This window comes from Pteropus alecto, unplaced genomic scaffold (genome assembly GCF_000325575.1).
Source record: "Pteropus alecto unplaced genomic scaffold, ASM32557v1 scaffold7, whole genome shotgun sequence".
Lineage (NCBI taxonomy): Eukaryota > Metazoa > Chordata > Mammalia > Chiroptera > Pteropodidae > Pteropus > Pteropus alecto.
Genome location: NW_006494614.1, coordinates 30,602,485 through 30,614,296, shown reverse-complemented (window position 1 = coordinate 30,614,296; position 11,812 = coordinate 30,602,485). Strand labels below are relative to the sequence as shown.

The following is an 11,812-nucleotide window of genomic DNA, read 5'->3' as shown; positions in this document are numbered from 1 at the left end:
TGCCCCAGCAGGATAAGTAAGCCTCAACAAGTCCAAGGAAAGGCTTTTGAATGAACTTTTTTTATAAATGTCTCACATACATCACTGTTACTTTCTACCATCAAAACTGTATCCACAGATACATGGATCACAGAACTCTGCAAGCGTGGTTAAAAAATGAGGACCTTTGCCCTAAAATGGGTGACATGCTTCCAAAACCTCACACAGGATTAAAGGGATCCATAGACACTCTAATCTATCTGGACCTCCATGCTAAGAAGGGTTCCTTGATCACACTGACAAGGGTGCCAGAGGCTGCAAACATAGCTGACACTCATGCTACTCATGCCATGTGACTGGGATGATCATCTGAAAATATGGGTGTTTACTACAAAGTCTAGTGACCTTTTGTTTTTAATCTCTGTGAAGCAGCTCTGTCGTATACCTCCTACTTGGGCATTTTGTTGTGCTAAAATAATTTGTTTACATACATATCTACTAGATCTTAAGGTCCACCAAATCAAGACTGTCTTATTCAATTTTGTGTCTCTGTGATTAAATAAATGCTTTTTAACCTTTTATTTACACTTTTTTTTTTCTGCTGTGGAGTCAAGGTTCACTGAACAATACACTTAACTAATATGACCTACTTTTTAAATACCATGGCCTACTTCTAAAAATATTTTAATTTTCCCCAACATGTACCTTCTTAAAAGAAAAAGAAAAAACCTTACTAGGAAGAGAAATCCAGAGGTTAATAACAGCTGTCCTTTTTTCCAGAGGGCAGATGATCTTACCATGTACTTTTAATCACTTCTACACCTAGAAAACCCTAATCCTGCCTGGAATGTCACCTCTCTGCTACGTTGTCTGTACTCTTCCAATCTCATCTGAGTGCTACCTTACTGGTTTGTGCTCACGTGAGAAAGCTTGCCATTTTCAGAAACTGAATTATGCTGAGAAGTTTCAGTCCCAGGGCTAAGAAATTAAATTAAATATTCTGTTTTTCTCTTATTGGTGAATGCGTGAAGGGAAGCAAAGGAAATGAAAAAGTATGAGTAATGTTATTGCAAAATATCATTACTAAGAAGCCCTTTATAACATTACATGTTATTTAAATGGCTTATGCTATTTTAAAATATTGAAAGACAATTATAGTAAGTCCTCACTTAACACTGTCGATGGGTTAACACTGCAACTTCAGACTTAACAAAACCAATTTTAGCATAGGTTAATTAGTATAAACAAGAGTTAGGTTCCTACAGCACCTCATCAACGTTATAATGAAATGACATTATTGGAAGACCTATTGTATTTGAAAAAACCACTACCTCTGCTCTAGATTTCTGCCTCCTGATGTTTCTAGGGGTTTCCTGGTGCTGCTGTGAGGGTGGTGAGACCATAAGTGGGCTTTTTTTTGTAGGATGTTAGATATGAACACTGGGCTTCAAGGGACTACTCTGAGACCCAAGGCTAAGTACGTTAGAGGAACTCAATGCTGGCTGATGACTAGCCTATGTAATATAATATAAACTAGACTTTCAAAAATATTGAACTGAATTAAAATTTACAATAAGTTTGATGTAATTTTCCTACTCTTACATCCTAACTTCAACATTAAATGGTGTATGTAGCATTTCATTCCTCCAGATAATGTCACAGAAGCTCACATCACTTTTATTAATGACAAAGCAATATTTCATTGCTATAGGTTATGCAACCTATCACTGAGAGAGCATAGCAGTTAAAATAAGAAGACTCTGTAGATGATGTAATCCATGCTACACTAGAATTAATGATGTATTTCCAACCTGACCTCGACCTTCAATGGTGAAAGGGATTCTTTAAAGTTAATAGGAAATGCTAACATCAATACATTTTGAGTGGTAGTATTGCAAATTCCTGATTTTTAGAGTCAAAGGTTAAAAAACATGTTAAGAGCTCTCTGAACCACTCTCTTAGGGGTTTTGCTGTTTAATACATTATCACAGGAAAGAGCTGGATCGGAAACTCAATGGCCAGATTTTTACTTAATTTATTCAATAGCATATCTACTTGTATAATTGATTTTTTAATTTATAATTTATATTAGAGTTTTTAAAAGAATTTAAGGTGACTCAATTAAAAAACAGAATTGGCAGAGGCTTAAAAATACAATTTGAAGACCAGTTATTAAATTATCTCCTTTTCTTGCTTATAAAAGTCAAATTATTAATTTACAATTCTAATGGTATAATTCTTCCAAACTGCTCATTAAGGAAGTTTCATCCCTAAAATGCACATGAAAGTGCAACAAAATTGACCAATTTTGGTCAGAAGGCAAATAACCCACTAGAAAAATCAATGTGCTTCCTAAAGATAGGAAGCAGAGTGACTAATTTTAGAATAATCATTTTCTTTTAAAAAATGATTATTTTTTCTCTATTAAAAAAAAAAAATGAAAAGATAGCTATATATACCTGCGTATCTAGGAGCACGGAAACATACCTAGGTAAGCAAGGAACGCACGGGTAAATTCTCAAATGTACCAGATCTTTAATTATCTCTCAGGAAGGAAAATATTCATACAGTTGACATTTGCAATCATGAGTCTATTTCCTCTACTTTGTTTGATTTTCTCATTTAGTTTTACTTGGCGTTTAAGTAACTCACTTTATGCTGATCAATGAGAGTCCGAAGAGCATCATCATCATCTGGGAGAATGCCATGGAAACGAAGGGTTTGCTCTGCTTCAGCCAGCCACTCCAAGAGGGCATGTACCACCGAGTGAAATTCCTCCGCCTGACAGTGCACAGAGACACACACACCCCAAACAAGATTCCCAAACACGCTTGTTAGTGTAGTAGATTTTTCCTCTTAATGAAAACAAAATTAATTCATTATAGGCACTATTCCCATTAAAAAGATAAAGATATATGGTGCTGCGTTTTACAAATGTAAGAAAACATCTAATATATCAGAAAGGCTTAAATGAAGAATAATTCACCATTTTAACAATCTGATTTTAGATAACTGGCAGCCCATTATAGAGTTAAGCTGAAAAATTACTCAAGCAGCACTTTCATGTGAAGATTAGAAAACCTCCCTCTGTAGTAACTGAAATTCTTGGGAGAGGAACTCAGGAAAAGGACCAAGGCAATGATGCTATAAGAATTTCCTTCTCCGTGACTGTCCTGGTGAAGAAATGAGGAGCTTCACAGTTCTTCATGAGCATATTTCTTGTTGAGACTTCAATACCTTCTCACTATGCCCAGCTGGAATTTACATGACTTTTACCTGCCGCAGAGCTGCTTCTAATCGCGTTTGCTTTGATACAGAAAGTGCACACACGGTCTCCCAGCGTGTGCTTAACTCCTGCATCTGGACCTGGACCCAGGAGGAGTCATCTCGGCTGCCTTCTATGAGCTCTCGGGCCGAGCGCTTCAGGGCCTGCACGCTGCTGGTCCTCTTCCCCAATTCCTTTTGGAAGGCCTACGAAAACCATGTTTTTATAGAAATTTTTAGTTACAAAATCGAAACAGTAAAATGTACTGTTTGAAATGTATATGTGTACATAATATCAGGTACAGATGTATAGATCTCTAAGACCTACAGTTGAATGACCCCTATTTTCACAGCATCTTCAGATCAGACCCGACACACGACTCCTATCAGAGGAGTTACGGCCAGTCTTGTATAAATTTGCTCACTCTTCTCATGTTCTCCTGAGTGAACCACCTTATTTTCTAAATAACACTAGATCTAAATAATAGTAGCCACCCTTCTTCATTTCAATTCCACACACGCACAAAAATGCATCAAATTCCTTTTTTTCTAAGATTCTTTAGTATGGTGTCCCAATTCCTCTCAAAGAAGGAGTAAGTGCCAAGCAAGTGTTGCCCACCACACTACTCTCAATTAGTAAGCATATCTAAGGGACTAACAAAGCCTAACGAAGCAATCCTGGGGTTCTTCACGGCGGTGCTTAGAGATAAACGCAGGGAATCTCATAGGGAGTTGGCATGTAGTCCTTTTTTCTCTATAACATGCTTTCATCTTTGGCAGCATCCTGAGTACTAACTCATAACATCAGATTTTAAAAGCTTAAATCCTTATTTGTCATCTTGGAGCAAAAACTTTCTGTTTTATTTTTCTCCTATCTAATTTTGACAAACTTTGATATGCCAGCAGTTAAACTGGTTTCTTTTGGCCAATAGACTTTATCTAAGAAATGAGCTCAAGGTTCTTCATTTCTGATCCAAGAGCCTGTATGTAACAATTACATCTTTCAAACAACCAACTTTATGTATAGAATAGAATTAACTTGTTTATCTAAAAAATCATCACAAATGAGTATTACCAAGCACATTTTTAATTTCAGCTCTATTTTGATACTCAGAGCACTCATAAAAGAGAGCCCATTGAAAACAATAAAAAAATACTTTGATGAATTCTTTGCTGATTTCACTCTATTAGTGTTAACTAATGAGATGTTCTTGCGGATAGACACACACAAATGCACAAACCCATGCATGGAAGGTAGTGTCTAAACATTTTATCTGTGATCGGACTAGTCCAATATTTCTGAGCAGACTTTCCAATGTACTTTGTATACTGAAACCTCTTCTTGAGCCGTCCAATTGTATTACTAATGCTGAATGATTAATTCATTCTTGATGACCTTTAATATATAAAAAAAAACTGGCAAGTGCCTAGGGGAGTAAATATTTAGACAGTGAGCTTACAAAAATGGCATTTATGTAAAAAGTAACATTACACTATTCATTACTCATTGAACAAATGCCAGGGAATGAAAAAGTTTGTATTAATCATGCACAAAACATTTGTTTTAATGTAGACAAAGCAACATAATTTTTTAAAATTTTAATTTTTGCAGGCCTGATCAATGTTCTTCATTTACTCTTCTATTTTCTAACACTCAAAATAGCAAACTCTTTTTCATGGACATAATGAAATAATAAAACCAGAAAAGGGGAAATAAATATGCAAAAGGACCAACATTTAAAAAAAAAACAAAAACAGGTAATATCAAAATAGCATAACCAGAGAAATATAAAGAGAACATTTTAAAGTGAAATAAATTTTTTGAACTCAAAAACTATAGACGGGAAATAGAACACAAATTCAAGTACAGTGCTGCAAAGTATCTATATATAAAGTCAACTCTGATACAACCATTCTACACTGGTATTTATTGTACCTCATGTTGTTTTCAAGGCTCTTTAAGTTATAATACAGCATTTGATCATAATCTAGGATCTTATACTCAGTATCAGCTGAACATCTCGAAAATGACCATTGATTTGCCCAGTAGTTTAACATACATATCAGAAAGTTACAAGGAAACCAATTTTCTTGCAGTAATAATCAAAACCTCATAACATTTGCTGTTGTCTCATAAATTGCTGTAGTTCAGGCAGCAAGGTTAAACCAGTTTTTAAAAGCAGAAAACTGATCATGACCTCCACAGATCATGTCACAAATCTATTCAACTTATGCAATGACCAAGTTCCAGGTCACTGAATGAATGATTTTAAATTATATTACAAAATTATTTAAATGAATAAAAAAAGATTGTAAAATATTCTTGAAACATGTTTTAAAGCACCAGAGAATAAAATCACTTTCCAAGTTCTAAAAAGGTTTTAGATCTGGAAATTAAAAACAGTATTATACCACTGATACTAAAGTAATTTTCCTACATCACTTTTAAAGTTGACTTCCTGATACTGGTCAAACGTGCACACATTTTAATATTAAAGACTGTTAAGGTAGTATGATATGATATACACTTTCTAGATTTTAAAAGGCTAAGTTAAGTGGTTAGTTTCCTTTATTCTCAGAATAATCTAATGAGGTCAATAAAATGTCCCAGATAACTATACCTTGTGATTATCGATCAGATTCATCACTAAATCAATGTCTCCATGGACAGGCTGGTCTTCTGCCAGCTGGGGTTCAACTCTATATAACCAGTCAATGAGGGCCTGCAGGGCATCTGTGAATTGTCCAGAAAACAACAGGGCTTCCTCCAATTTGTTTTGTCTGGGGAAAAAAAAAGGTAGAAAAATCAATCTGAGCAACAAAAAGGCTACCCTATACATTCAAACAGCTAAAATTCCTTTATGAAGCTTGAGCAGTATTTGAGAAAAAGCAACATATTGGCATTTACTGCTGTTTTTTGGCTTTCCTTAGAAAATAAGAACACTTTTCTCAAATGTTCTCTTTGATTCTTTAAATACATGGCATCCGTTCCAGGAAAATTCCCTCATCATTACCTCTAGAAATCACTGAACCCTTCAGTTTCTTCATAAAAAATGCCTTTTAAACTAAAAATAATAATAATAATTATTATTATTATTATTATTTTAAATTTATGTTTTAAATTATCATACAGTAAACGACTTTTTGGGGTATATGGTTCTGTGAATTTTAACATATTTATGGATTCATGGAACTACCATCATAATCAAGATACAGAACAGTGCCATCATCTCAAAAATCTCCCTCATGAAGTCTCTTTATAATCACAGCCTGCCTTCATCTCTAACCCCTGGCATTTACAGATCTGTCTGCCATCACTAATTTTTTTACCTTTTAAAGAATGTCATATAAATAAAATCATTTATATGACTATATGACATCGTAAAAAGCACATAACCTTTTGAGATGGGAGAGACAATTTTAAGGAATTTAAAAAACACACACGAAAAGCTTATTGCAAAAGTTCCCTAGAAGTGAATATAATATTTTATTTAATCCTGATACTGACAAAAGTAATTAGACTACGGAAGAATGAAAAATGTGAAAACATCCCTAAGATATTCTAACTCCTCTAGTAGTACTGTACATTATTAAATACTTTAAAAAAATTGAAATAAGTTTTGGGCCTTTGTGGTTGACGTGTAATGAGGAAGAGGAAAATTAGAAAGGGGTGGATGGAAATTGGAAGGGCACACAGGAGGGGTTAGGTCGTAGAACCCTGCACACCTCATTAAGAAGCCTATGTTTTAATTCATACCCAATATTAAGCCCCTAAAGAGTATGAAGCAGGGGGATGACAAGATTCTAATTACATTTTTTTAAAAGACTATGTTAGTAGGTATGTAGAAATAGGATTAAGGAGGACAATAGCAGACCCGACAAGACAGTCACAAGGCAATTGCTGTGGTCAGGTGTGAGATGACAGAAGCCTAGAGAATGTTATCACTTTCGAGTAACTTGAGTACTTACAGATAAATGATAACCAACAGCAAAGCCTTCTCAGTGCAAGTACTGTGGTAAGTGGGGTACTAAGGACCAGCAGTTCTCCAGGCAAAGGGGGTGTTTAAGGTTCCTAAAATTCCCCACAAAGCACCACTATTGTGTGTTTGAAAGGGGTCTACAAAGTAACCAAACTGCCTTAAAGAACATTACCTTTCCACAGATTTTCCACAGATAGTATCCCATTTGTCTCTGAGTTCACTCAACATGTCATCCAGTTTCAGGTTGTCATCAGCCAGGGAGGTTTTTTCTTTTAGAGAACGTCCAGTTCTGTTGGTGGTATCGTAGACAGAATGCTTGGCTCCAAGTGATTTCTGAAACTCCTATATATTTCATGAGAAAATGAAGTGCATTTCTGCTTAGGACCAATGAACAAACGGGACAGAGACACTGAAAGAGGCGTCTCTCATAAGTGGAGTCTAACCACTGAAAGACATCAGCAAATAATCAAGTCAGGAATACACCAGGGTAGAAAACAATCTCTACATTTTCTAACTGAAAGAATTATTTTTCTCAGAAGCCAGGGGTCTCTAAGAGTATCTACTATTATCAAGAAAATCATTTCAAAACAAAACAAACCCTGAATCTTTTGTAGCTATAAACTACAAACAGTATGCTAGTTACGATAAAATGGGATTGCTAATAAACTATTGAAAATCCCACAGTTTAAAAAGGAAAATGTAGTTAACACTCTATGAGTAACTAACTATAGGTCTGGCAAGGACACAGAATGACTCAGTGTATAAATTTACTACAATTCTTTTTTTTTTTTTTTTTTTTCAAACAGATTTATTGTCACACATTTTGGATATTGTTAATCTTCAAGTTTGTATATGTATGTGTGTATGTGTGGGAGGAGTGAATTCCATTCTTTCTACACAACTCAATTATAAGCTTTCCTCAAGCAGGGATATTGTTTTTGTAGGCCTGTTATTATCAGGTTTTATTTTGTGTGTGTTTACAAGTATGTAATAGAAAGAGTTGGACAACTACAATCGAATATAAAATCTCAGGGATGAGAAGAAAGAAAGATCAACTTAATAGGCAGCTTATAAACTCATAAAATATCACAGGAACACTAATGCATTAATTCTTAATCCTGGCAGCACATTAGCATCGTCCCAGATAATAAAATGCTATGCAAATGTATAATTTTCCAAAATAACTTATTCGATTACCTAATAAGTTTTGATTGCATTTAAAAGTGAGACACTTTAAGTGTCTTAATATAACTAAGGTATTTATTTTGTCTTGTAATAGTAGGCAACTACATCTGGGAATTTTTTAGCAATAAACACCATTGCAATATCACTGTATTTCAGCCGTTTGTTCTCTGTAAATATTATTTCTACATATTATTCTAAACAGAATATTAGTTTTAGAATCATGGTATTGACAGGTTTTCTTCATACAACAGACACATACTAAATGTTAAAGCTGAATACAGGACAGGTTAAAACTTTTTAAAGGCAAAAAGTACCCAAATAATGAATAGAAAAGAGTTCTTTTAAAATTGGCTTAATGTACCTTGTATCTTCATTTCAGAGAAATGGTGACTTTTGACAATAGGTCACAATAGGGGAAACAGAGACTCTACAAGGGTTCTTTGCATATTCTTATTTCTAGGATTCTCTAACTTAAATATGCAATATACTTGCATAAGACTATATGACACAACATCTGTGTTCAAGTTCAAATTTCTTCTACATTGAGAAGGAGGTGCTCATTTTTCCATCAGAGGTGAAGGAAAGAAGGTCCTGCCCACTGTCATCATGTGCCCAATACTAGATGCGGCAGCTCATGGGCACAGGGTGCCAGCAGAACAAGCCATTCATAAGCCAAAGAACAGACGGGCAATGGCGCAATGTTTCCTTCCATCACCCTAGGAGCATGACCCCCTGGGGTTAGTTAGAATCACCAACCGAAGCAATCAGCCTATGTGAAGATGATGGCTAGAATTTTCTGATGATGAACTTAACATGGCCTCAATTTTCTCTAGCCTTTTAAAAATTATCATGTTTCAAGCAATAATTTATATGTCGATGCCTAAAACTGTAAAACTGTTTTCAGGAACCACTCTCCTTTTATCCACATCCTCACCCTGAGGGCTGATGATCACTCTACAAACAAAATGACAGCAAAACCCAAGTTTAAAAGATTTGAAGAGGATGGGAGAAATGGTCTTTGAATGCTATGTAGTACAAATAGAAAAGGTAAAATATGTAAAACACAATGTTTCTACAACTTCTAGTCTACACAAGGAAGCTGTGGACTATGTGTCTTTGAGGGTAAGGATGGAATTTCATATACCCACACATATACAATTAAATGCCAATTTAGGTAGGAGATACCAATTTTGCCCACTGTACTATTTAAAAGAATCTATAGGACAAAATCTATATTACTTTTTGCTATATGGTCTATGAGAGAAAAGACAAGACAGTTGAGAAAAATTAAAATGCCAATGTTTGAATGCTTACAAATCCTTTTAATGTTTTAATTCTGTAGGTTTTCTTTTATTAATTAACCCAGGCTCATAATGGAATGGTCACTGGGGATTAAAGATACCACTACCACTTGATCAATGTGAAGGGCAATTGGTTTTTAATTTAACAAGGATCACATTGGGTGACTTTTTTTCCCCCCTAGTGATGAATAAATACACAATCGAGTAAGAATTTGAAAGTGATCTTGCAATATATAGTGACATAATATGCTTTTCTTCACTGTAGACCCACCCACCTTATGCTGTGCAAGTTGTGTTTTTATTTTGTCTGGGTCATTGGCGATTTCCAGTTCAGAATCCAAAGACCTTTCTGACTCTTCTAGCCACTCCATAAGTTTACTCCAAGCTTCATGGAACTGTAAAGAAATTCACATTTTGTCCAGTAAATTTTCTGGCATATTCGCTATATTTGAAATCTAATAGGTAGTTAAAATATAAATTAATATTAATGGAAATGTTGAAAATTATTAAATCAACATGCCCTCAGAAGAAAAAAGTAATAGTTTCATCAGCAGATTATAAACTGTCTTGTTAACTAACATTTTGCTTCTGTGATCCCGTTCCATGCTCACTTTGTTATAATTCATTCAAACACATAAACTTTAACAAAAACTGAAATGTTAGGGAGCGCCAGGCAGAATGTACTGCCCTTTCTTTTGCTTAATAATTAACACAGACGCTCAGAGAATTTTATTTGCTCCCTGCTGTCACTTGACAAATCTGGGTTAACTTCTAAGGTATTTAATTTCCTATGCGGAGAAAAAGGAACAAAAAGGGAGAAAGAGAAGGATAAAATTTGTAAATTGGTTTTAAAAAGAAACAAGAACAAAGAGAGGTAATTTTATTTCTATTTAATATAAAGGTAGTTTAACATCTTCATTGATGCTATCAAACCTCTCGAATTAATGCTTGTGCATCACATATTGGTTTAATATGCAAGAGCACCTACAATACATGAGTTCTAACAAAATATAACTTTCTCTGGCATCTATGACCTTGAAATAGTCTGGTGCTATTTATATTTAATTTCAGCCCCAGTCTGTTTTCTGTTTTTCATTCAGAACTAGTGGGTACCATTTTTAGATTCCAAATTGTGAAGTTGGTTATAAATTATTTCTCATAACAGATACATAATAAAAACTTAATCAACATAAAGTGTGCTTTATACCAAAGCACATTAATAATGAAATAACAGAAAGACACTTCCTACAATAAGAGCATGGAATCACAAAGCTGCCGGGGCCCACTAGAGAGCATCTCATCACAAACCTGCTCTCCCTACACATCCCTCCCACAGCAGTAATCAAATTAAACATGAAAACATGGAGGCTAGAATAGGCACATACATTGTCAAAGTCAGAGAACTATGATCAACATTTGAGAAAAAAATGAGTTATTAAAATAGTAAGAAATAAATTAAAGATACACCTAATCATTATGTTAGGTAGTCTTACAACAAATAATATAGGCTATAACGGTTTGATGGTAAGTTTAACGATACAGACACATAGGTCCTAAGGCTGGTCTCACTTTCAAAACTATTTTTAAGTTATAAATATAGAAGAAACTCTATATACTCTACTTCTGCACTGAAAACAGTAGAAAACCCTTATATAGTTAGTTAAACAAATTGAGAAAATAAAATTGATTCAATGGAGAAGAGAGGAAGAGGGTGGGCAACTGGGTCCTGGCATCCAAGAGACTCTTAGACATTAGATGTTCATAACTCAAAAAATGCCTATACTTCAGATGACACTGCTACATATGTGAAGAGAAAAATACTAGGCTCAGCATTAATACTGTCTTAAAAAAAAACATTAGAGACCGGTTCCATTCCAGGGACTCACTTTTAGCAATGAACATATCATACTTCTCACTCAAAAAGGGACACATGGCATGTAATCCTGTAACGGTGCAATTTGTAATTTCTAAAGTCTTTAAAAACTTACACTGATAGCTTTAAATACTAAAACACGTGACGCCCATGACATTTTTTGCATCACCCAACTGAGCCTAGCTCCCCAAAGCATTGGAGTGCAGGACCAATGATGAACAAATGCAACT

At 34.7% G+C, this 11,812-nt stretch overlaps 1 protein-coding gene across 1 annotated transcript in view; it reads right to left on the bottom strand.

The window, feature by feature from the left end:
• LOC102889885 (dystonin) overlaps positions 1-11,812 on the bottom strand; it is a 401,789-nt gene that overhangs the window by 19,540 nt on the left and 370,437 nt on the right. The window contains exons 85-89 of the mRNA XM_025042814.1: positions 9,985-10,104; positions 7,396-7,565; positions 5,865-6,024; positions 3,256-3,450; positions 2,632-2,760 (exon numbers count right to left, since the gene is read on the bottom strand). Coding sequence (XP_024898582.1) covers positions 2,632-2,760; positions 3,256-3,450; positions 5,865-6,024; positions 7,396-7,565; positions 9,985-10,104 — 774 coding nt within the window. The remainder of the gene's footprint in view (positions 1-2,631; positions 2,761-3,255; positions 3,451-5,864; positions 6,025-7,395; positions 7,566-9,984; positions 10,105-11,812) is intronic.